Raw genomic sequence first — 25,345 nt, 5'->3', positions numbered from 1 at the left:
CTAACAATAGTTGACATAAGCAACGCAGTATCTACACTGACACCGTGTCGACCTAACTACATTGACCTTGACTCTATGCTGCTCATGGAATTGGCATTGCGTGGCAGTTATGTCAGCTGGTGCAAAAGTTACGGGTAAACACTTCCATAGTTAGGTCAATATAAACTGCCTTGTTTCAACCTGTAGTCCAGACCTCAGTCTTTGTCTACATAAGCAATTTATGCTGGAATAACTATGTTGCTCAGGGGCATGGAAAATCCACACGAACCTAACTCCCAGTGTGGATAGCGCTATGTCAATGAGAGGGCTTCTCCTGTTGGTACAGCTACAGTGATGGGAGAAGCTCTCCCATTGGCATAGATAGCGTCTTCATTACAGCAGTGCAGCTGCAGCATTTTAAGTGTAGACAAGCCCTTAGAGATAAGAGGAGGAAACTCCTCCAGGGGAAGCTTCCTGAGTCCTAATATTTAAAGGTTTCAGAGTAGCAGCCGTGTTAGTCTGTATCCGCAAAAAGAACAGGAGTACTTGTGGCACCTTAGAGACTAACAAATTTGGGCATAAAGATTCGTTTATGTCCCAATTGAAGCAGATTAGCTTATATCCCTCAAATGTTTTTTAATTTCATTTTTTAAATGGATATTATTGCCGTAAGTGTCAAATCCCTTTTTAAAGCCTCAAACTCTTGCTCTTAATGCTGCCTTGGGACAATTAGGGCTGGTCTATGCTGAAAACTTAACACTGGCATAGCTACATCTCTCAGGGGTGTGAAAAAAATCCAGTGTCCCTTAGAGGTAGCTATGCCAACCTAACACCCAGTATAGACAGCTCTAGGTCAAAGGATGAATTCGTCTGTTGATCTAGCTATCACCTCTCAGGGAGGTGGATTAACTACAGCACCAGAATACTTCCTGTTGCTGTAGTGAGTGTCGACATTGAGGCGCTACAGTGGCACAGCTGTGCTGTTGTAGCATTTTAAGTGTAGACATAGCCTGAGTTCCACAGACTAACTGGTAAAAGATAATATTTTTTCCCCACACTACAGTTTTGAATTTGTCACCTTATTTTCACATCCAGCCTCTTGCCAATTTCCCCCCCTAATAAAATAATCATTTATTAGAATTAAAATTTAACCCACCCCAAAAAAAATAGGATTAGAACACAAGATAATTTTCTTTAAAAATAAATGAACTTCTACTGAATTTCACAATTCAAAGGCAAACAGATAGAACAATACAAAAAAAAACATTCTAGACATTTTAATAAACACATCAGCAATAAAAAACCTCAAACTTTGGTATATGAGATCAAAATTCAACCATGTGTTACTAGTTACATAAAAACACAAAAATCAGTTACAATCAGTACAAAGCTACTTACTCATGTAGTAAGTGATTATAAAACTGTTGAGAAAGATTTTTGGCTTGATGATAAAAAAGCATTTAAACACAAATTGAGCTAGATTCAGAACAGAAATATGTACATAACCTAACTGTAAATTCTGCCCAAAGGACAGACACCATTTTCTACATGCATGAGTGACAAAGCTAAATTACCTAAAGTTAAAAAATACTTCTAATCTATAACATGTTAAACTTAAATTTCCATGTCCAACCCAGACTTTCAACAACAGCTACAGAACAGCAAGTGTACTAGGGACTGGATATTTGAGATGGAGCAGAGAATGTTACCTAAAAACTAAAAAATTTGCAAAAAGTTCACACCCACAGCTATATTTTCACAAAGTTTTCTGGGTACAAAATCATTGAACCATAATCTAAGTTTCCAACTGAAACTGTTTTCCTACTCAAGTTTAATCATTTACCTGTCTGCATTTATTTTTTAAGTGCATTTTAAGAAGTTAACAGGTTCGCTGGCAAGTCTAATGCCAACAAATTCACTCAACATACTGGAAGGCTAAAGATTTGTGGATATAGTAAGTGAAGCAAAATCTAAACAACCCAATAGGCAAGGCAACTGCATATCACATCAATTTCAAAATCAGATATAAATGACAAATCTATAAAAATATATATCTTCTAGAAAAAAGTTGAGGTAGCTCCTGCATTTGTCAATTTGGAGAGAGAATCTCAGTCTGGTGAGGTGGCTACAGCTCATGGACTACACAAAGGAAGCTTGATGAGAAGTCACATTATCAGTCCTCTTGGTTTAGGAGGGGACTGAGTAAATACAAAGGTGAATTATTCACTACCACTCAGGCGACACCTATAGCGGGAAAGAAGCCCTCACCAATAAAGAACACAATCTATAGTAAGAATTAAAATGCCTCGCATCCTAAAGAAGGAAATTAATGAGTCATCACTTTGGCTGGCCTGTGACAAAGATGCCCATCAAAATCACTCCTCCTCAAAGAGCTTCTAGAAAGAGCAGCATTATTGCTACTAATAAAAAAACCACTGGTGTCACCATCAGGAGAGAGCAAGCAGGTTCTAACCCCAGTAGCTGCCATCATGGTCATGTGGTAGGTGCAGCCAGATGGAACATCAGGAAGAGTCCAGGAAGCAAGCTGGGATTTTGAACATCCCCCTAAAGTCCAGCAAGCCATAACCATTCTCGTCTGATCAAATCCACTCCCACCCCAATCCACTTGAAGGTGGGGCTCCTCCTTGATCCTTGCACTCACAGGTTGCTGTAGTGAGTGTCTACATTGAGGCACTACCCCTCTCTTGCTAACCTTACCTCTAGTGTGGAATCACAGTGTTCATGCAGAGAGACATCCTTTTCCTGTCCCCACTGTTTTCAGTCCTTCAGAAATCATTCCTTTAGTCTGCCCTTAAACATGTAGGCCACTTGCTTCTTCCTAGCTACTCTGCCATACTTAGACAATTCAGAACATTCTCTCAAGGCAAGACATTTCCTTAACCCTTGTCCTTCCCTTCTCTATGCCTGTCCTTTATCAGTTTCAGGCTCCATGTTTATCTAATTTATGCTGTAACAAATTCAGGGCAGGGACTGGAAGTTCAATTCTGGCATCATGTAGATGGCAAACACCTAATACCTTCAAATTGCAGGTTTAAATGCCCAGAAGAGCTGATGGAGAGCTCCACGCTGCAGAGGTAGATGAATCTGGTACCAGGCAGTGTCCTGGGGAGAGGTTCTTTGGAATGGGAATTAAGATGAGGTGTTGACCCACTTTAGGAAATGAAGTCACCCACTGCTCTTCTCCCAAGCACATTTTCTGTTTAAACTATAAGCTCCCAGGGACCTCCGATATGACTTAAGGGGCACACCTATGGTCTTAACAACAAATCTTACAGCACATGTTAAGAACAGAGATCTGGCCTGCTCTTGGACAATACTCCAGCTCTCTTTACTATTATGCACCAGTTGGCTACCACATTTCTTCCCTAGAGCTGGCTGCCCTGCAGTGGTGCTGTATGTATGCACGCACTCATTAAAGTCCTTTGATTTACCTTTAGGATGAAAGGAAGAGAGTTAAAGAACATGGGACATTACTCCTGAAACCAATTAAACTGGAAAAAAAAATACACCAGACAACTTTCTAAACTGTAAATAGCCCCCATTTTATTTACAGTCAATACAAAAACTAACTCATTTCAGATGTATAGATTCAAACATCACATCTACTGCAAACTTAACACCGGTGTAAAAAGAAAAAGGATTTTCATGTTACATAAAAGAGCATTTGCTCTTCTATTCAGAGAAAGCAATTGCTCGGGTTATAAAAACAATACTGAGCAACAGTCATTGTGAATTGCATTTATTAGGAATCCTGCATGAGCAGCTTATGTCTTACTAATAGAGACATTAGCATCAGGAGTCGCAAACAAAAACCGATTCCAGATATGCTATGGCATTCTTAGCCCTACTGGAGCACGAAGGAACTCGAGTCTTCGACTTTCAAAGACACAATGTGCAGCAGTCGTCTACATTGTTCCTGGGGTTGCAGGACAGGTTCTTCTTGAGATCATAAATTCAGATCATTCTAAAAACGCAACAAAAAAGGCAGCTGAAAATAAAATCCCCCAAAGTAAAAACCAGGAGAATGCTATTTGTGTTGGATGTAGTAGCATGTCTCAGACACGCCTCATACTATCGCCTCAAATAATTCTTTAATCAAGTGACATGAAGGAACAGAGCCAAAACGACAGGCTGTAATGACACCTGAGATAGCATGGGAGGGAAGGAAATTTAATAACTCAGAATCTGCAGAGAACTGAATGAGGAAGCCAGCCTAGTAAAGACGCAGATTGGCTTTATGCTAAGAAAGCGTGTCCCAATGGGGAACATGTAATTAATGATACTGCCCCCATCTGGAACAGGAACCCCAACCCCACTACAGGCGGCGCTGGTAATTAGAATGTAGCCGAGCAGTATGCATATAATCGCCATAGGCACCCGAATAACGGGTATAGTCGGAATGCGGTTCTGGAAGACGGCGATAATCCAGCGGGGACTTTGTCGGCGAATGACGGTACACAAGTGGCGAGTCTGCTAAACGACGGTAATCTGAGAGGTCAGATAAACGGCGGTCAGAACTGTACCTGGTTAAGAAAAGAGACATTTAATGAATAAAACAAAAGGGTCCGTGATAGTGGCCTAACACCGCCCTGGTTACGCAATATATATATTGAGGAGACCCTCATGAGAGATCAGAATCTCTCCAGTGAAGACCATACCCGCAGAGCAACACTATTAGTACATGTCTCACTAAGGCAAACCAGAGGAACTTGTGGGTTAATCAGTTCTTTTCAGAACAGTTCCTTAGCTATCTTTTACCTCCTTCGATGGATACCTCAAATATACATGTTAAATTTCCCCCAACTCTTAGGCAAGTAAATAGCGCATGGGAAAGCAAGAGCTGGATATGCCTGCCATTTCTCTTAACAAATGCAGCCCATTTACTTATTAAGCACTGAAAATAGGGAGGACTGGTCTGACGACTTATGGGGTTGAGGACATTGGTTAAAATCCAATCCAGGTCAGTAACGGTGGTCTCAGTCCAGTTCCTAGAGAGCAGGCACCTACAACACGGCACCACCACAACTGACAGTAGTTTGAGTCTTTCATTCGCAGTTTAAGCAGAGGTGCCAACCTGTGAGAGAAACTCAACTCCCCATCTTAGCCCTAAGGGTTGTAGTTCCAAGTGAGGGATAAGGCACACTGTCTGTGGTAGAGTGCAAGAAATCTTTAATGCCATTGTCTGGGGTATACACGCCCTAGGCAGAAGAAATTTCCTGGCCCCAGGGCTGCCAATCTTGCAACTTTCACACAAAACTGTAAAAAAAACACTAAATAAATATCCAGTAGAATCTGCAGACCAGTAAGAGGGGTGCACCAGCATATTATCCCACCCTTCACCCTAGCCAGACGCACCCGAAGCAAAGAAATTGTAAGGGGGCGGGGGGACTATGTAATGATCTGTATTACTGCCAGAGCGGGAAGCCATTTTGTCATTTTAATAATGCATCAAGTTTCACCTCCCACCCTGTCAATGCTTCCAGAACAGTAAGTTAGTGTAATGTATTAGCAGGGGAATTTCCACTTTTTGGTGAAGCAGAACCAAGTTTATAAAGGCGAAGACCAATAGACTTGTATTGAGTCTGACTGCCTCTAGTCCCTTGGACAGCACATCGAGATCCTTGGACGAAAGGCTCTATTTATGTGCAAAGTATTATCACTGGCTTAGCAGCATACCTTTTAGCCAAAGCAGATGATTTTTTGAAAGGATCGTCATAGCCAGCACTCCGTGGAGGAGAAAGGCGGGTGCGTTCGTATGGTGGTGCGATGGCAGCAGCAGCAGCAGAAGACTGAGACAGTCCCAAATACGGGGTTGCTTGTTGTCCAAGCTGGGTTGGCCCATCATATGCGGTCACAGGCTGAGCTCTGAAAGTGACTGCCAAGGGAACAGAGGAGGGCTGCTGTGCTGTATAGGAAGCTGACATTGAGTTTGAAGACTGTGTTCTATAGGGTGTGGTCAGTGGAGCAGAGACCTGTGATTTGTAGGAAGCTGCTGCAGACTGATTGCTATAAGATGCAGCCAGAGTGGATGCAGGCTGGGTGCCATAGGTTGCTGAGAGCACAGCTGTAGGCTGGGCGCCATACGAGGCTGAATGACCGGCCACAGGCTGGGCGCCATACGAGGCTGAATGACCGGCCACAGGCTGGGCGCCATACGAGGCTGCGAGAGCAGTTGCAGGCTGGGCGCCATATGAGGCTGAATGGCCAGCCACTGGCTGAGCTCCATATGAGGCTGAGAGAGTAGCTGCAGGCTGGGCTCCATAAGAGGTTGAGTGGCTGTCCACAGGCTGGGCTCCATAAGAAGCCAAGTGGCTGGCTGCAGGCTGGGCTCCATAGGCGGCTGCGTGTGTGGCCACAGGCTGGGCTCCATAGGTGGCTGTGTGACCAGCTGCAGACTGAGCTGCATAGGCAGCGGCTGCATGTGTGGCTGTTGGCTGAGCTCCATAGGAGGCTGAGTAACCAGCCACAGGCTGAGTACCATAAGAGGCTGCATGCGAGGCTGAAGGCTGAGCTCCATAGGATGATGCTAGTGTTGCTGTGGACTGGACCCCATAAGAGGCTAACTGGGAAGCTGCAGCCTGGGTGTTGTAAGCAGCAGCAGCCTGAGCGCTGTAGGAATTTAGTGATGAGGCTGCAGGCTGGGTATTAGAAGCTCCTAGTGAAACAGAGGACTGGGTTCTGTAAGTATTTCCAAGTGAGGTCGAGGGCTGGGCCCTGTAAGATGCTGCCTGTCCCGTTGTTGGCTGGGGTCTGTAAGACATTCCGAGAGATGCAGAGGGCTGGGCTCTGTAGGTTGCACCCAGTGAGGTTGATGGCTGAGCTCTGTAGGATGCTGGTTGTGCTGTCATGGGTAGCGACACAGTGGCAAAACCGATTCTTGTTGGTGATCGTCGAATTGGGCTTCTGTCCCTTCCAAAATATGAGGGAGATGCTTGCCTTGTCTGAGTGTCAAAGGAGTTGTATTTGTTTGAAGTGTTGGTGCCACCGAAGCGCTGCTGATAATCGTAGAGCGAGGATGCAGTGTATCCTGCAGAGACTGATGGATATGTAGAGTCTGTAGGCCTAAGCTGCTCGTAACCGTCGATCTTGGGTTGATATTTCTCTCTAAAGTCCACACTTGCTCTCTTGCTCTTGTCAGCATTGATGCCTGCCTGGGCATTTTGTCCTGCCCCCTTTTTCTGAACATTAGTAGAGAGTTCCACATTGACTCTTCTTCCTTTCACTTCCTTTCCGTTAAGATTTTCGATGGCAACTTTTGCATCTGCTTCTTTCTCCATGTGAACAAATGCATAGTCTGATAAAGTAGACAGAGGGTTATCAGTGAAGAAGACAAGACATTTTATTACAGGATCGAACACTTAACAGATGCACGCATCTCTCTGCTATTACTTAAATGCACTTTGGGTATAAACAGAGTCTGTATTGTAGCCTTCCTAATAAACTGCGGGCTGGCAACTAAATTACCCCAATTTACCATAGCTGCTACATTATGAAAACTGCAGTCTATTCTAAAAAAAAAAAAAAAAAAAAAAAAGTAGAGAAAACCCACAAGTATCTAATCAAGGCACAGAAAGAAATCCATGTGCTCAGTAGGTTTGTTTACAAATACCCTCAAATATCCACAAATAGTTCCCAAAATCTTAAATTCTACAATATTGTCTCATTCAGTTCGGAGAACACAGAGCCAAATTGAAGTTTATGGAGTCATACCAGAGTTGACTTTAGTCCATTTTGTACCATTAAAGAACATGTAACCAATACAGTTTTCTTGAAATTTCAGGAAGGAAATTACTAGCCATCCACAAACTAGAGATTCTTCCAGCAGCTCATGCTAATCTTGCAAAAAAACATCCAAACTAATCTGCTTTGGAACCCTCTAGTTTGTCAAAGGTATTACACTGTAGAATACAAACTTAAACAGGGTTAAGAGGACTGTATTTAATATCTACAAAAGAATCTTTAATAAAATATATTTAGTCAGTGGAGTGAGCAATCAATTTAAATATTTGTGAAAATCAAGTATGTCAGAACATCTAGAACCGAGACTGGGCACCTTTTATATTTTAAAAAGCCAAATAAGTAGAAAAAAGTAGCAGCCTCTTGACTATTCTGACTTTAATAATCCTGAAACTCGGTATGGGTAAGCTTTACAATTACATTGAAAAATTCAGTATTTCAGAAGGATTTACCTCTAGTTTCTCAACTTATTTTTAATTTAAAAAAAAGCACATTTTCTGTGCTGCATCATACTAGACAACCAAATCTACTGACATTTTCATTTGCAGTGCAGGGAAGAGTTATTTTAAAGTCTACATATATTAATAATTTGGTATCTTCACCTCTCACTTACAGAAACTGTATGGTTACCCTTAGTTTTTTCTAAAAACAATTAAGTGTTTTAGTCTGTGGCAGGACCTCAGGTTGAACATAATAGCTACAGACGCTCCCTGGGTTACGCAAGACCCAAATTACGCAAATTCACACTTATGGAAAAAGTTCCATAAGCCAGAAATAGGATTTTCGAGTTGCGGAAATTTTTGCGTAATGTATGGGTATACGTTTCCAACGTGCATAACTCAAATTTTGTGTAAGGCTTTCCAGAACAGAACGATTGCGTAAGTCAGGGGGTGTCTGTATAGCAAATTCAAAGCTACAGCGGCTCAGATAACTATCTTACACACAGAAATCTAGAATGATATATTCTTATAAGCATAATTTTAGTCTATACCAGCAAAACACTTGAAGTGACTATTACATTTATGACACGACAGGAGCTAGGGAATGTTCCAACAGCAGTAATTCTAAAGCAGTTTAGAAAAAATACACTTACAAGAAACTAGACTTTTACTGAACACAAAGCAAATGTCTAATCCAATATTTCATAATTTAGATCCCTATACTCTAAAGGACATAGAGCCAACCCCACATGCAGAGGACACCATAGGAATTAACAGCTCAAGGGATTAAAATCAGCCCACACAAGCCCCATTGCTCAACTTCCCTGCTACAATCCAGAATCCAGGCCCTGCTATTCCTCCACTCCCATATTGAGGGCCGTGGCAAGTCATTTCAATTTATGTGCCTCTGGAGAGTCTCCAACGTTTTATAATGAACGAGGAGAAAGTAACTGGCTGCTCATGGACTGGACATTCTTAGCATGCCGAGCACAAATCACAAGATCATTTTTTGGGGACCCTGAAGCAACGGGAGCCTTTTCCAATGTACTGAATCCCAGTATGCAAGGACTGACTTGGGACCAGCAACATGGGAAGCTGCACTATCCCTGGTGGGCACCCTTCTCCAGGAGTTCTATAGGCTTAGGAACTCAGAAGTGCTATGGTAAGGATTCTTAGTGTTCAAACATGGCTTCTGCTGGCCTACTTCACAAATAGGCCATCTTTCTCAACCAACAAAACAGAATGGAAATACCAAATTTAATCTGGAAATGAAGGAGTTGGAGCCATGCTGTACCCCAAACCCCATCCCTCCTTCCCAAGGGCTCACTTGGCCCAATAGGGCCCTACCAGCAAGGTTGGCTTCCAATGATCCAAACTATGGTGCTAGAAAAACATCCGACTGTATAGGCAAGCAAGATCTGCCGGTGTCCAAACACATCAGATGCACCAATACCTCACAGGCTCTCTTAAAAGTACCTACAACCATCCTTCCGCTATTACCAGCAGGGCCAAATGAAACCTTGGGATTTCCCCTGAGTTCAGCAAGGCCTTATATACTTCAAGGAGTTGTGGAGATCTTGCCTGCTCTTGTTATTGCCCTTCATGTTTGGTGAATGGTGAGAAGCTGGTGTTTTTTGCACACCAATAATGCTGTAGCCGATTTCTGCCTATAGAAGCAGGCGGCCCCAAGGACTCTGCACTAGAAAAATAGTTTTCAGCAATACTTTTATGGTGCAATCTTTCAGTAAGTGGGCATAACAATCTGTTGTTCATGTGTGATGGTCAGGTCTATGAAAATAGATTCATAGATTCAATTTGTATATTTTAAGGCCAGAAGGGACCATTATAATCATGTACTCTGACCTCCTGCATAACATGGGCAAGATAATTCCACCCAGTGACTGCTGAATCCAGCCTGTTTTGGGCAGAGATAGAATGTATCTGAAAAAGAGGCATACACAATTTCAACATAGAGACTCCAACTGATGAAGAATTTCCCACATCCCTTGGTAATCTAGTCCAAATAGAGTAGTGCTATAGGAATCACAATGACTTGTTCAGACCTAGGCAGCTAAAAAAATTGAAAAATAAATCTCTCAAAGTCTCTCGAGAAGTCAGCAAACATCTCAACACACTTGAGTTGGCTGTGCAGATTACACCATACTCGACTGTTATCAACCACCTGCAAGTGAAGATAAGGGCATTAAAGTAATTCAGGTGAAACACTCAGAATTCACTTTCTCCAGTAATTACAGGAGAGCCATCACCACTATTTATGGTTTGGTTCTTTCATTCTCTTCCTGAATTAAAACAGACCCCAGAGCTCAGCACTTTCTGAGCACATTAGAACCCTGGAGAAAGGGCTCCCTATTGCCCAATGAACAAAGCATATGGGAGCATCTGTGCTGGTCAGTTCCTATATGGTGAACATTTGGCATGTGGCATAAATTATATAAATTGCATGACAGAAGGCAGGCTGAATACTCTTGAATTGGTCAGTTCAAGTGATGATTGGTAGAGGAAAAAGCAGCAACATTGCTACACAACCTTTGAGGATAAGACATTCAGCAACAGTATTAGCAAATCAGTACGAAAATGCAGAGGGTCACAGCGAAGGGTTCTCATGCTAAATGGGGGACTTGGGTTCAGGCCTGAGCCCAAAACATCAAGCCCTAGGCCAAAGCTTTGGGCAGAAGGGCTGGCAAGATCCTTTGAAGGGAAAAACTGCAGCTGACAACACCAAAATTGAGATCCCTCTCCATCCTCAAAATCAGGCTGTGCAAGGCATAGCACAGGGAAGGGATTATTATTTACAGTGAAGAAAAAGTTAACTAATAGGCCATGCCTCCAGTGGCACTAGTACACACAGGTTCTGTCGGTTACAGTTAATCGGGTCACAATCAACGGCGAGTCTAGGTCACTCAAATCTAGCCCATACAACAGGTGACACTTGGAGTTTTTTCTTGGGACCCATGTGTAAGAGGCCTTATTTACCTCAATAGAAAGGGAAAATAACTATGCAATTAGAGATGTTATTGTTCCACAACACCACACTCTGAAATGAGTCCAAGGCATACTCAGGCACTGCAAAGCTGAGCTGGGCCCTGGGGAGAGAAGGGTAACCCAACTGCAGCAACAGGCAGCACACAATATGGAGAGAGCATGTTGTATTTAATATTAGGTCCTGGAAATTATGCCTTTCATCACCTTGCCCTGGATGAAGAACTTTATAACATTCAGAAGGAACATACAGCTCATGTGCAGACACGACTGAGTACATTGGGATCATTTGGTTCAGTCAGGAAGCTGGGAAGTCTGCCACAGAATATTAGAATATAGTGGATGAAAAGCTAGGGGTATTTGATGTGGGTGAGGGGGCCATTTTTAGCCACAATATTTAGATTAGGAAAATTATTTTCTCCTAAGACACCATGCTGGAAGTGAGAGGAAGTTAAACCCCTCTGAGGAAGGCAAGGGGTCGATTAAGGGATATTTGCCTGTGCCACGAAGTGTATATTTAAAGGAAAGGGAGGCTGCATGGAGCTCTTTGCAAATAGACAAACAAAAAGGCAGTAAAAAAGTGATAAAGGAAAATAATATAGCACCAAAAGAGAAGGACAGCTAAAAGGAAATGAGAGGAAAGGGGGAAGAGAGAGCACTAACACAGAAAGCTACTGCTACCCCCCTGCTAGGATCTGGGGATAGAGCTGCTCCCAAGCCCTTGAGGCAAGGAAGTCTGTTGCCTTTCATTACCCTGGATTATGGGCTTTGGCCAGCCCTTCAAAGTTGTGCAATCCCCTAGAAGTGCTGGGATGATACAGGTGTATATGGGCCCCAAAAGAACTGTAGTTGATTGGCTGTTATGGTATTGTTTTTAAGAACAGCTGCATGGGCACAGAGGCTGGGCCTGGAAGGGGCATTTACACTGGTGAAGGAGAAATGGTTACACACACTGCATTTGGTGGAGGTCCATATCACTTGAAACAGCTCTCCAGATGCAAGGGAAAGGAATACCAACCCCTGCTCCATGATTGTGTGTCCCAGAGAGCAGAGTAATTGCCTTTGATTATACAAGTAATTTGAGGAATGAGGCAGGCATTCAAAGGTGGCATGAAACTGAAAAGCGTGCAGTATTGGTTATGGCCCTGAGATACCATCGCTAATGTATCTCACTCAATGTACAGCTCCTACATAAGGGAAAGGGGTGGTGGTGGGATGTCCATTAAATGTTCCCATATAAGTGTCACACATGACGGCGGCTCCGGGACATTAGCAAGTGGCGCAGGATATAAAAGGAATTTTTATGCAGGGGAGAAGTAGGGCGGTTGGCTTCAACAGTACCTCACTCACTCACTGGCCCACATCACTAGTATTCCAGGACAAGTAGAGAGGTGTTGGCAACTTGGAAATGATGCATTTGACAATAGGCTCATGAACAGCCTGATGGTGCAGGGTGCACTTATGAGAATATATCCACCTTTGAGGGCATTATCTAAGGCTTAGGGAAATGTACCTGACAGGTACTAACCCTACATCTAAGCCTAACAGCTAGAGATAAATGCCTGTGCTACCGTAAAGCAACAGTAATATAAAGCAATATATATATTTCAGTATAAAGCAACAGTAATTATGTGTGTTATGTTTAGCTCCAGAACTTAAATCATTTTATGTAATAATTATGTTACTGGAGCTGATGGAGTAGCCGATAATTTCAGATATATTGTTCAATGAATTTCAGCAGCATTCATCAGATCATAGTCAAACAGTTGACTATAATGATTATAAAGTCTGCCAAATTCCAGTGAAGCTGGAACAATAATTGTGAATACTATTTACTCACCTCTACTGCTTTATTAGACCTTCTCTCTTGCCCTGCAACCTAAATCCTCAGACTATTGTCTTGTCCAATTTACCCCATTAATCTCTCCTGCCCATACACTCCCATGTTCACTTGAAAATGTTACCAGACTCCAAAGAGCCAGAGGAGTAAACATATTGGTCAGACTGATATAAAAGGAAACTGCTGGGGTTCTTTCCACTATCCCTTGAACTCTGCCTGATGGCTCCACCATCCAAAATATGACCCCATATTTCCTCCTTTGGTTGCTATCCTTCCTCTATCCATGTCTCCCTCTGATTCTCCTGGCAGTGACCAGGTTGTGTGAGATCTCTGCTCCTTTACTCTTCCCCTCAACCTTCTGGCTGCTGCAATGGTTGTGTCCTATTTCTGCATTCTTCTCCCCTTGGAAGAGCACCTCCACACACCCACAAAGACCGCACTGTCACAGTGAAGGACTGGAGGGATGTTAGATGCTGTTGGCACCTTTGATGTCACACTTCATCACCCGCCTGTACCAATTGAAGAGACCTCACAGCTCCAGCAGGTATAGGGGTTGAATTGAGGGCGGGGCGTGCTCCTTGAAGAGGTGAGGTGGGATGGGGTGAATACCTTTGTCAGTGTACTATTCCATGCATCCATACTGCTGGAAGAGACCTCACACAGCTCCTTACTGTGGCAGAAGAATATGGATTAAGGCAGTATCTGCCCCAGGAAGTTTAAAGTGGATGTTTACCCACTTGCTGGTGGAAGAAAGTAAATGCTCCGTGAAAGGGGGGTTGGGAGCAGTCAGTACCTTTGTTGATGTTGCACTCCGCCACAGTAACTGGAACAACCCCTTCATCTCTCCATTGGTGTGTGTATGGGGGGCAGGGGGTTATGGAGAGTATCTGCCCCATGGGGAGTGAGGACTGATGCAGTCAGCACCTTTTAGGTCACATTGCATTATGGACTTATACTGCCAAAAGAACTCCAGTAACTCCCTACTGGTGCAAAGACAGGGAATTTGGGGGGCATTATTTGCTTCATGAAGGATTAGAAGGGGTCTCTGCCCCCAGATAGGGGGCAATTTCTATACCTCAGGCCCGTGTTGCTGAAAAAGCCTCTGCCACTCCCCACTAGTGCAGGACAGAGAGATTGGGGGCAATACCTGCTCCACGGGAAGACTGGTACTTTTGATGTTACATGCTTTGCTGTTGGCTTGCTTTGCCAAAGAGGCCCCACAGTCCCCCACTGGTGCAGGGAGGAGTTGGGGTAGTATATGTCCCAAGAAAAATGTGGGGCAATTGGTACCTATGGTAACATCTGACTTCACAGATGCATACTGGTGGATTGATATTGGTGGGGGGGCTTCACCTCATGAGGATGTTGGTACCTTGGACTACATGGCACCCCACTACAAGCCCATATTGCTGGGAAGAAAGGGAAAGACGGAGGGAGGAGGTGTCTGCCCGTAATCAAGTGGTCAGTATCTTTAACCATGTGGCACTCCACCACAGGCTGGAATTGCTAGGGTGAAGGAAGATATTAGACTTAGTCGTGTGGTGTGGGCCCTGCTCCGCTGAGAGGATTGGTATCTTCGACTGTTACACTCGGACATTCTATACCTTGGGGGAGCATCCTGTAACCCCCATATTCCTCATTTTTATATAACCGTGATCTTACATATAAAGCATGCCTTAAAAGGTATCTGGGGAAAAGTTATCTGCTGAAAGTCATTTCTCTATCCATATATGTATCTCATTAATGTATATGAAGTTATGAGAATTGTGTTGTATGGTTGTCACTAAAACATGCTGTCAGTTGGGGAATCGGTCAGATATTAGCTCCCCAGAGGCAACAGCAAGGAAAGTAACCAAACGTCCCATCTACAACCATTGTCCAGCAAGGGAGCTACAATTCAATGACTCACCTGCATGAGGCCATACCAGGGGAATTGCTCAATCTTGGCTGGAGACTTAGCAGTGCCCCCAGACATGCCTGGACTTGTGATCCCCAAGCACATGGGACTGAGGGAATAAAACAGAACACAGTGGCCCCATGCTGGGCCTTTCTCCTTCACCCACCTACACTGCAAGCAACAAGGACACTCTGAAGACTCCAACTGAGGGGACTGCCCCAGATTTCAAGTGTGAAATCTGTATACTATGAACTGCAATATCCAGTGCAGTGAAGAAAACTGCTTAATCTAGATGTTGCCCAGTCTAATAGGGTTGAGAGTTTAGACTGCGTGCTTATATTTTATGTACTTTTGGTAACTATCTCTGACTTTTTGCCTAACACTCATAGTCACTTAAAATCTTCTGTTGTCAATACATTTGTTTTACTGTTTATCTTTACCAGTGAGTTTGTATGAAGTGTGTGGCAAATCTGCTCATGTTTTGCAAAGGCTGGTGTATATCCACTTTCCATTGATGAAGTGGTGAACCAATTAATAAATCATCTTGATCAGTGCCTGGGGTGCAAGGCTAGGAGCTGGGGGGGGATTGGGCTGGTGCCTTTCCCTGTGTGATTCATGAGTGGCTCTGGGAGCATTCATGCAATCTAGGAGGGTGTGGGGCTCCACATGCAGTTGTGCTGAATGATAACAGTGCTTGGAGGGGTTTACTGCTGGTCACTAGCAAGGTATTGTGAAAGACAGCCCAGGCTGGAGAGTTCAGGGGGCACAGCGGTCCCACAGTCCCAGGCTGCACCCCAGAGATCCCATCACACACTCCATCATGATTAGGGCTCCGTGTTTGTCACACACAGAGGTGGCGGAAGTCACGGATTCCGTGACTTCCTGCAACCTCTGCAGCACCCAGCCGCTCGGGCAGCGGTCCCAGGGCACCTGGAGCAGCTGCTGGCCCCCAGGGCTCCCCATCACCAGTAGTGCCCCTCCCCCGCAGCTGGTGCCACGGGCTTTCCAAGATTCAATTGGGGTATTAATGGTATAAGTCACGGGCAGGCCATGGGCCATGATTTTTTTGTTTCTGTCCATGACTTTTACTAAAAATACCCATGATTAAATCGTAGCCTTAATCATGACTCATGGGCCCATACTGCTGGGGAGAGGGGATTCTAGCCCCAGGGAGAGGTTGGTTGAAGGGATTCCTACCCCATGGGGGAGAAGAGAGTTGGTATCTTTGCCCACATCACATTCTATCTCAGGCCTGTACTGAGGGTGGGGAGTGCCGGGGAACCACCGGCCGCATCACACTCCACCATGGGTCTGTGGGGGAGGAGGGGAAAAATGAGCCCAGGGTTGGTACCTTTCACCATGCTGCACTCCACCATGGGTTAGTACCAGAGTTTGGAGGGGGGGCTGGGGAACCCAGCAGAGGGAACCTTTCACCACAGGTCGGTACCAGGTGGTCATGGAACCCAGAGGTCAGTATCTTTCACCACATTGCACTCCACCATGAGCCAGTACTGTGAGTGAAGAGTCTCTATCCTGGGGGTGGGAGTGGGGGGGCGGGTGGGAGGGGAGATATCAGGGGTTGGTTCCTTTTACCACGTTGCACTCCACCTCAGGCTAGTACCAGGGGTGGGGGACTTGAGGATCCTGGAGGTCACTACCTTTGTCTACGTTGTACTCCACCACAGGCCGATACCAGGGGTGGGTCAGAGAACCCAGGGGTCAGCACCTTTCACCATGTCACACTCCATCATGGGCTGGCAGCAGGGGTGTAAAGTCCCTGTCCCAGGGAGAGCGATATCCCAGGGATCGGTCTCTGACCACGTCGCACTCCACTACCAGCCGGTACCAAGGGTGGGAGGGGTCCATGTCGCACTCCACCATGGGCAGGGAACCACGTTACACTCCACCATGAGCTGGTATCAGGAAGAGGGGGAGGGGGTCCCTGTCCCGAGGTTGATACCTTTCACGACACCACACTCCACCACGGGCCGGTACCGGGGAGGGGGGATGCGGAACCCGGTGGGTCGGTACCTTTCCCCACGTCGCACTCCACCACGGGCCGGTACCGGGGGGGGGGGGGGAGACGGGGAGGAGGAGGCGGTGGGGAATCCAGGGGGCACCACGTCGCACTCCACCACGGGCCAGTACGGGGGGGGAGGGGGCGCGGAGAATCCAGGGGGCACCACGTCACACTCCACCACGGGCCGGTACCGGGGAAGGGGGGGATATTAGGGAACCCGGGGGGTCGGTACCTTTCACCACGTCGCACTCCACCACGGGCCCGTACTGCTGGAAGAGCGCCCGCAGCTCTCCACTGGTGCAGGCCGCCGAAACATTACCCACGAAGATCTTGCAGGTGTTGGTGGGCCGCGGGCGGGACGGCTCCACCACGATGCGGCGGCCGTGCAGCTGGTGCCCGTTGAGCTGGGCGATGGCGCGGACAGCGGCCGCTTCATCCCGCAGGTGCACGAAGGCGAACTGCTTCATGAGGGCCACGCCGAGCACCGGCCCCACCGCGCCCGTGAACAGCTCGCCCAGCTCCTCGGCCGTGGCCTCCTCGGGCACGTTCCCCACGAACAGCTTCACTCCGGGACGCATGGCCGCGGCCGAGCTGGCACCGGGACGCCTGACAAAATGGCGGCAGCACCTCAGACCCTCCGAACGCTCAGATGGGAAGGAAAGAGGAAGGCACCACCCGGCCGTCAACACGCCTGCGCAGCGCGCTGAATGCCACCACCTACGAGCAACTGCGCCTGCGAAGAGAGACACTCGGCTAATGCCGCGCCTGCGTACTACTAGTGCCTTGCGCACTCCTGCCTCTCCATCCGCGCCCCTGCTCTTCTCCTAGCAACGTCGTTGCGCCTGCGCACTTGAGTCCCAACCGCCTGTAACCTGTTTTACATCCGTCACAATCCGCGCCGCCAGCCCTAGCGCGCCTGCGTATTTCCGGCATCTCCCTCCCTTCCCTTGCGCAGTGACGAATGCACCTATCCGAGCCTCTGGGCACATGCGCAACGCCCGACCTTGCGTTAACTCGCCAGTAAACAAAATGGTGCTCCCGCCACCCACGTGCAGAGTGCTCCCTTTCGCCCTCAGGCTCCGGCACGGTGATAGGCAGGCTCCGCCCACACCCAGTGACCGCCTCATGTTCTTTTTCTGTCACGGGAACTACTCCCTCCCCCCAGCTGGGTGAGTGAGATCTCTCCACTGTCCTGCTGGGGGATTAGGGATTCCCCCTTTCCCAAATCCCCCACCTCCAAGGCACCTGCCACCCAGCCCCAGAACCTATCCCAGAGACGATGTGCCTCTGCATTTATACAGCATCTTGCACAGTAGGTGCCTGAGGTCTGGGCACCACCACAATGCAAGGTGACCAGCTTGGGCAGCAAGACAGCAGGGTGACAGTAGGAAAATATTATTTAATGGCAGATTCAGCGCACATGAAAGATACTTAAAGTCATCTCGCCTCCACAGCTGATTTTAAATGGAAAACAGGCTACAGCCTAACCCAGACCCTCCTGTCTAGCTGCCTATGCTCAGGCTGCAGCTTTCTAGAAACATTTGTCAGGCATAGGTAGCTCAGCACTTTCTCCTCTTTTGCAGTGCATGCAATCCACAGCACTTGCGACCTTGGCTACTGCCAGACAGATTTCCCAAAACAGTCTGGGGCAAGCAGAGCAGCAAGAGACTTCGATCCTGAGCTCAAAGAAACCTTTGCAGGTTTCCTGTAGATACTTATGTAACTCCAGCGACTAATGCCCTCTGTGGACAATGTCCTATCTGTTTATGTGGCTTAGCAGAAAGAGCACTAGTTTGGGAAACCTGGGTTCTAAACCCAGCTCTTCCACTGGCCTGCTAGGTGACCTTGGGCAAATCACTTCCCCCCCCTGTGCTTCAGTTTCCTCATATGTAAAATGCAGATGATACTAAACCCCTTTGTAAAGTGCTTGGTGATATGCTGGTTCAGAGTGGCAGATATGAACTAGTGATTATTAATATTTTATTATTAAAGGTTCAACCCCCCCCCCCCAACCCAACCCATCTACTTAGTGCAAAAGTGATCACAAGAGAACTCCCAAGCTTCCTGCCTCCCCCTTTTCTAGTTCCCCCAGCAAAACCACCCTTGATATCCCGGCACTTTAAAAAGGAACAAATAAGCAAGGGGGGGGGGGGTAGAGAGAGAATTAAGATGCTTTTTTCACTGCCTTTACAAATCCCAAAGCAGCAAAAAACTGCAGAGCCTATTTACTGCTCCCCTATAAAATGAGACATCGTCTCTAGCAAGTTTAGGAGCTCCCAGCTGGGGAAGGGTCAGGACACGAAACTGCTCAGAGGTTGGCAATAGAAGAACGAGACTGTGGGATGAGACGGGGACGCTGTGAAGAAGTCCAGTCCCCACCTAAAGCTCACGTCAGATCTAACTATACCGCAGGCCCAAAGTGCCACCCATTTGATGTTAGAAACAGACTGAGCCTCGGCATAGAGCAACAACCAGTAGGCATAATGTGGAGAAAGGAAAGTCATAATCCTACAGGTGAGGGGTGGGCTGGCCAAGCTTCCTCCTGGCTGGCCCTGCCACTGGCTTCTCCCGCTCCTCCCACAGCGTCACGCCATCACAGGTGCAGATTTGCTTGGGGTTCTCGAACAGCCCAGCAGATCGGGCAATGATCCCACAGGCCAGCCTGGAAGGGAGGGAGGGAGCATTAGCAGATGCTGTGCTGCCAGGGGCTCCAGTCCCTGCAGACTAAATGGGCAGCTCCATGACTTGACCATTTGCCCAGTCAAAGGTCAGGCAAGACCAGACATCTTACTTGTTACAGTGCAAGAGGCAAGCTGTACCAAGACAATAAAGAGGCGTTAACCCCTCCTTTGACCATACCTGCAGATCCCACTCTTGCCTCATGCCCCTTTGGCGGGAGGGGGAAGGGAAGGAAGAGAGACTGACCCCCCTCAACTTCCTATAGCTCCCTTAGGTTAAGCCATCCTTCCTCCCATGCTCACAGTTGATCCCATTCCTCCATGCTGTTGCCCAGTCTGACAGTCAGTTTGACCCCCGAGTATTTGTGCCAGCAAGATGCTGCCTTGAGCTACTCCCCTGGTTCCTGCTTCTTCCCCCTGGCTCCTCACCTCTCACCCGAGTTCCCACAGACTTTAGAGAGTGGGTGACCCCCACGGCCAAGGTCGTCCTCACCAGAATCCACCACCAGAGAGCGGCCGATGATGTCCCAGACCTAGGAAGGATCACAGCCTTTGGCCATCCCTGTTGCATGTGTGGATCCCCAGCTCCCCTGGTAGAGGCCATTAAAGTCCTGGGAAGGGACTTCTGCATGATGAGAACCAGTGCATCCAGGCACAGTTTGGAGAGGGGTTTGCGCCCTGGAGCCAGGAAAGTGCAGTCAGCTCTAAAGGAGCTGATCCCTGCGCCCTAGTTTCCCTTCGACTGCTGCCATCTCAGCCTCTGCCCCTCCCCAGGAGCTCGGCTCCCTGTCCCACTGCACCATGTGGGTGGCCCATCGGCTGGAGGGAAGATGAGACCCCAGTTCCCAGGAGAGCAGCTGACGGAAGGTTTTGACTAGAGGAGGGGAAAGCAAAGGCAGCCCCAAACTGCTACATGCTCTTTGTGCTCCCCACTTCCCACCTGGGATATTACACCTACTGCTTCAGGGTTCTGACTAGTTTAACTATTAGAGACCAGGGTGAGACCTAGTGTTTGGGGTCAGAATATCCCACATCTGCTACTGGAGGCAGACCTTCCTCTGAAGCACCTGGTGTTGGGCCCTGTGGAAGAAGAGATCCTGAGCGACATGGCCCTGGGGTCTGAGCTATTCAGGCAGTTCCTCTGTTCCTATGATATCCCTAAGAGCAAAAGTGTTCTGTAGGATTCATAAAAGGATCAGACATTCTCATCTCTATCAAGTGTCCGGAGTTATAATATTAGAGAACCTGGAGCTGAGGAAAGGAGTTATCCCTCTTGTTTCACAGCAGGAGTCTACCCCTAGCAAATGGGGTCAGGAGGAATGTTCCTTTGGGTGAGGTTATCCCAGCAAAGCCTAATGGAGGGTTAAGAGCCCCTTCCTCTGAAGCAGCTGTGGGACAGCTGGATGGGTTTGCTGTTCTGATCCACTGTAGTGATGCCTTTCTGAAAGGAACAGTAGGATCCCTCAATATGCCCTAATCTGACACAGCTCCCACTGCTGTCTCCCCAGCAATCCCTTGTGCAGATCAGGGGACCTCACCTTTAGCCGGGTGTCCTCCATCCGGAAGTCTGCTCTTCCATTGCTGCCAGCCAGCACGTTGCCAAGGTCTCCGAGATGCTGGAACAGAGCATCCACCCACACAGTCAGACCCTGGGAACTTTGACTCGAACCACAAACACAGCAAGAGCAGAGCGAATTTTCTTCACTCAAATTCTTTTCTGGCTGAAGAAAACCTAGCTTTTCAACCAAAACCAATATTTGGGTTGAAAATTTCTGGAATTCTGACAAAGAAATGGCCCCAAAACCTTATGTTTAACCAAAAACAGTTTTTGAAAACCAAAATTGTTTACGGTTTTATGGAAAGATTTTGGGGGGAAATTTTGTTTTCCAAAATTTCAAAGAAAACAACAATTGGTATTTTCCAAGGGGGTGAATAACAACTCTGTGGGCTGTGATCAGGCTGTGTTGGACAAGTATTTCAGTTTAGTTTGTTTCAAAGCCAAGCTGTATCTGGCCCCACATGGCAAAGTGAGAGCCAACTAATGTGGGCATGCAAATGGAAACCATTGCTCAGAGGTCCCCAAGAGCAGCAGAGGCAGGAATGTGGCAGCCTGAGGACTGGGAAAGGTGCCTTTTCTTGGAGAACTACAATGTTTGAAGTCTTTGCTGTCTCTGGACAGATGATTGACTGTTTCATTCTGGCTTACCCTCTATTGAGTCAACCCCCGTGCCTCCTCAGTACCACACTGGGGTCAGCACTGACTGCCAAAGAAGAGCATCCCCTATCAAGTCACCCACTCTCCCCCAGTCACCCGCAGAACGACTAAGAGGAGAGTGCCCTACTGAGTCCCCAGCTCCATGCAGCACAGCAAGCCACCCCTTCCATCACACTGGGGTGAGCATTGACTGAGAGGAGAGCACCCTCCCCAGAGGCACTCACTCCTCTCCCTGCAGCACTGCGCCCGCTAGCATCACCAAAGGGCACTGGGGCCAGCCCTGACCGTGAGGGCAGAATGCATAAACATGACCAGAACTCACCCTGTGTGCATCCTGCGGGCCCCCGTGATGCTTCCCGTCTGGGTTGAAATGGTCTCCACAACTGTTTGGGGAAAAACAAAACAAAAAAGGAAGCCAGGATGACCTAGTGCAGAGGCCTCACACCACAGCCTCCAGAGAGATCTGGCCGGCTACCTGCTCTACTCTACATTTCAACATAGGGTTGGAACGTGCACTGGCCAAAGGGGAAGGAGCTGAACAGGGAAACAGCCTCACCCCCCTAACAGCTCGTGTCCTCTTGCTGTGACTATCTACGTGCCTCCCCCAGACACAGGCCAATCTCACTGAACTAGTGTCATCAGATGCACTCTTCACAGTTGCTGAAAAATGGAGGGCCTAATGGAGAGGGCACTGGGCTGGGAGCCCTGGGTTCTATTACAGGCTCTGCCACTGACCTTAGGAAGGTCCCTCCCTTTGTCTCTCAATGCCTCAGTTTCCCCATCTGTTAAATGGGAATCTTGACACTAAATGCCATTAAGTTGGGAGGCACTCATTTCCTTTAAGTACCTTTGCAAACCCCAGCTTGCTACACTGGACAGCAACACCTCCCTGCAGGGGAGAGGTCTCTTACCTGTCACAGGAGTTTGTGACATCCCCAAATTCATGGACGTGCAGCCCATGCAACCCTGGCTCCAGACCATCAATGGTCCCTTCAATGAGACACTTCTCTGGGGAGACCTGCAGGAATCTCACCACCCCTTGGACGAGGCTGGGGCCTGACATCATGGCCACAGCTGCACCGAGGTTCTCTAAAAGGGAGGGCAAAGTCAGGTGGACACAGACAGTCACAGCCGCCCGCATTCCCCTCCCCAACCAAGATGTAGGGGAGCTCCTGCTGCCAGACAGCATAGCAGCACCAGTGTCCAAGAACTCCCTGAGGAGCAGCTGAGAGGATGAATCACAGCACAGGCTGTTTAGGGAAGGGGAAGATATTGGCCACTCAGCACAATGGAACTGAGGACCGTTCTGTGTATTATGGTATGGCCCAGGGGCTAGGGCACTAGCCTAGGATTTGGGAGATCCAGGTTCAAGTCCTTGCTCTGACCCAATTTCCCTGGAGCAGCTGTGTTAGTCTGTATCCGCAAAAAGAACAAGAGTACTTGTGGCACCTTAGAGACTAACAAACGTATTTGAGCAAAAAAAAGCTTATGCTCAAATAAATTTGTTAGTCTCTAGGGTGCCACAAGTACTCCTATTCTTTTTCCAGTTTCCCTGTTTGACAGTGGGCAAGTCCCTTATCGGGAAACTGAGACACAGAGAGGCTAATAGCACTGCCCTGCCTCCCAGGGAAGCTGTGAGGGTAGATACAGTAAAGACTGTGAAGCACCCAAATACTACAGTGATGAGGATAATAAAACTACCTTACACAGATAGATCATATAGAGGCACCCATCTTACATCGGGGCCCCCGACATACCAGACACCACATGCCCTCCCCCCCGTTTCAGGTGCACCATAGACACACAGCGTGAAGCAGCCCCTGCTTTGAAGAGCTCATAGCATAAAGAGCCAAACACAATGCCGAGAGGTGAAGGGATTTGCCCAGCAGCAGAACCAGGAATAGAACCCACAGCAATAGACTGGAACGCCTAGCCGCTACCCCATGCTACCTCCTGTTCCTTTCAGGCTATGACCCAGGGACTCCATACTCACGTGGCTCACTGCTCCCCATGCCCTTCAGCACAGCCCGGCGGCCTGTGCTCTCCAGCAGGCCCTTCACCTTCCCAGCACTCATGCTGGTCTCCACCAGCACAGTCTGAGAGTCCAGCTGAATGTCCAGCACCTGGAGCCCTGCAGGAAAAGCCCTGGTATGGTGAAAACAGCAGGAGCCCACACCAGCTGTCATGGGGAATGGGAGGGCTGGAGCATCTCTCACCTGTTGCTCCTTGCAGAGAGGCCTGCACGGCATCCACGCATTCCTGGCAGTTCATCTGCACTGCGAACTCCAGCTGGTTGATTTTAGGAGGCATGTGAGACAGGGTTTGTCATGAAAAACAACCCAACTCTCCACCTTGGCAGTCTTCATCCATCAGCCCTACCCCTCCCCTGGCCCAGAACTAGAACACCTCTCTTGAACATGGTTCAAAAAAGAACTAGGTAAGTTCATGGAGGAGAGGTCCATCAATGGCTCTTAGCCAGGATGGGCAGGGATGTATCCCTAGCCTGTTTGCCAGAAGCTGGGAATTGGTGGCAGGGGGTAGATCACTTGATGATTACCTGTTCTGTTCATTCCCTTTGGTCTGACCCAGCATGTTCACGCCAGCAGAGGGGGGTTTCCTGTTCTCTCCAGAATTGCCCCCCACCTAGAGGAAGCTAAACCAACCACCTCATACCCTACAACTGTACAATCCTCCCTACATTGGGCAGTTTGGATTTCTCATCTCCAGCAACTTCCCCTCTCTCAATCCCTCCCATGCAGGGATTCTGCATTGTGCCACACATGCTCATACATAAGGTGACTTTGCCCCCCATGTTCATTGGTCCACCCACAAGATATTTGTGTTCTGCCCCATTCATCCCTCTCCTTGCTACTCCTTACACAGGGGACTTTGCCCCAGAGGCATATGTCCTCCAGAAAGAGACTGTCTCTCATTCCCTCCACCACGGCACACAATTTCTTTCTCCTCCAGGCATATACACAGGGGACTTAACCCTCAAGAAGTGTACCTCCCCCACCCCCAGCATGCCCCCGTGACTCTCACTATCCTCCCAAAACACACACAGGGCACTATGTTCCCCCACCTACAAGCGTTGACAACTCTGAGGACAGATCTTATCACGAGTCTCATGTGGTTTGGCGTGCCCCGGGCTCCTGGCAGTGGGACGATCCCAGATCAGCTTTGATTAAGCTCGGAAGAGCTTTGCAGTGCAAACAAACACAGGTACCAAAGGGGAGAGGACTTGCCCAATAGCAGCAGCAGAGCCAGGAACAGAACCCGCCCCGGCACGTTGCCTCCTAGAGGCACAACCCAGCTCCCCCACTGCGGAGTCTCCTTACCCGGCAGCTGGGGCCCCCTGCTTCCCCAGGCCCTGGCGTCGCCTCCATCGCTCGCTCCCGTCTGCCCCTCAGCTGTGCCCGCCAGGACCGGACTCGTTTCCAGGAAACGCGCCGGTAACGACACTTCCGGCCGCCAGCCTGATTGGCGGAAGCTGAGACGCCGCCTAGCGGGGAAGGCAC

General features: G+C 47.9%; 4 protein-coding genes across 11 annotated transcripts in view; 1 reads left to right on the top strand and 3 right to left on the bottom strand.

Moving 5' to 3' along the window:
* Nucleotides 1-17,512, bottom strand: part of LOC122173646 (RNA-binding protein 14-like) — a 28,343-nt gene extending 10,831 nt beyond the window's left edge. For 2 of the 4 annotated variants that reach the window (XM_065553085.1, XM_065553086.1), the window contains exon 1: nucleotides 17,167-17,512. In XM_065553085.1, coding sequence (XP_065409157.1) covers nucleotides 17,167-17,512 — 346 coding nt within the window. Of the gene's footprint in view, nucleotides 1-1,241; nucleotides 4,524-17,166 lie in introns of those variants that run through there. The other 2 variants (XM_024100372.3, XM_024100373.3) reach the window with 2 other exon arrangements.
* LOC101930877 (RNA-binding protein 4B) overlaps nucleotides 1-25,345 on the top strand; it is a 72,150-nt gene that overhangs the window by 26,782 nt on the left and 20,023 nt on the right. The window lies entirely within an intron of this gene.
* LOC101953662 (RNA-binding protein 14) lies at nucleotides 1,242-7,277 on the bottom strand. Its single transcript, XM_005307962.5, has 2 exons — nucleotides 5,677-7,277; nucleotides 1,242-4,523 (listed from the first exon to the last, which is right to left on the bottom strand). Exons 1-2 carry the CDS (start codon nucleotides 7,275-7,277, stop codon nucleotides 4,316-4,318), a joined length of 1,809 nt encoding a protein of 602 aa, XP_005308019.2. The 3' UTR covers nucleotides 1,242-4,315.
* CCS (copper chaperone for superoxide dismutase) lies at nucleotides 1,242-25,340 on the bottom strand. 5 transcript variants are annotated; one of them, XR_010589417.1, is made up of 11 exons: nucleotides 25,166-25,333; nucleotides 24,044-24,116; nucleotides 23,821-23,958; nucleotides 22,739-22,916; nucleotides 22,150-22,210; nucleotides 21,151-21,228; nucleotides 20,042-20,145; nucleotides 19,447-19,596; nucleotides 17,167-17,667; nucleotides 5,677-7,294; nucleotides 1,242-4,523 (listed from the first exon to the last, which is right to left on the bottom strand). XR_010589417.1 is itself a non-coding variant. In XM_065553084.1 (9 exons), exons 1-9 carry the CDS (start codon nucleotides 25,211-25,213, stop codon nucleotides 3,955-3,957), a joined length of 840 nt encoding a protein of 279 aa, XP_065409156.1. In that variant the 5' UTR covers nucleotides 25,214-25,333; the 3' UTR covers nucleotides 1,242-3,954. The 5 variants fall into 5 exon arrangements, 2 of the variants coding, with proteins under 2 accessions (XP_065409156.1, XP_065409155.1); XR_010589416.1 differs by lacking the exon at nucleotides 17,167-17,667 and having other exon boundaries at nucleotides 25,166-25,334; XR_010589418.1 differs by lacking the exon at nucleotides 5,677-7,294.

The sequence above is a fragment of the Chrysemys picta genome, chromosome 7 (assembly GCF_011386835.1).
Source record: "Chrysemys picta bellii isolate R12L10 chromosome 7, ASM1138683v2, whole genome shotgun sequence".
Lineage (NCBI taxonomy): Eukaryota > Metazoa > Chordata > Testudines > Emydidae > Chrysemys > Chrysemys picta.
This window is presented reverse-complemented; position numbering and strand designations above follow the sequence as displayed.

What these genes read in the sequence shown, in the direction of transcription:
- LOC101953662 (XM_005307962.5), bottom strand. Translation starts at nt 7,277, where the DNA reads ATGGAGAAAGAAGCAGATGCAAAAGTTGCCATCGAAAATCTTAACGGA. An exon ending in TCATCTGCTTTGGCTAAAAG is followed by an intron (nt 4,524 to 5,676) that starts GTATGCTGCTAA and finishes TTTCTTAACCAG; the next exon opens with GTACAGTTCTGACCGCCGTT.
- CCS (XM_065553083.1), bottom strand. Translation starts at nt 25,213, where the DNA reads ATGGAGGCGACGCCAGGGCCTGGGGAAGCAGGGGGCCCCAGCTGCCGG. An exon ending in CATGGGGAGCAGTGAGCCAC is followed by an intron (nt 22,917 to 23,820) that starts GTGAGTATGGAG and finishes CCTCCCTTTTAG; the next exon opens with AGAACCTCGGTGCAGCTGTG. An exon ending in GCCCGCAGGATGCACACAGG is followed by an intron (nt 21,229 to 22,149) that starts GTGAGTTCTGGT and finishes GCTCTGTTCCAG; the next exon opens with CATCTCGGAGACCTTGGCAA.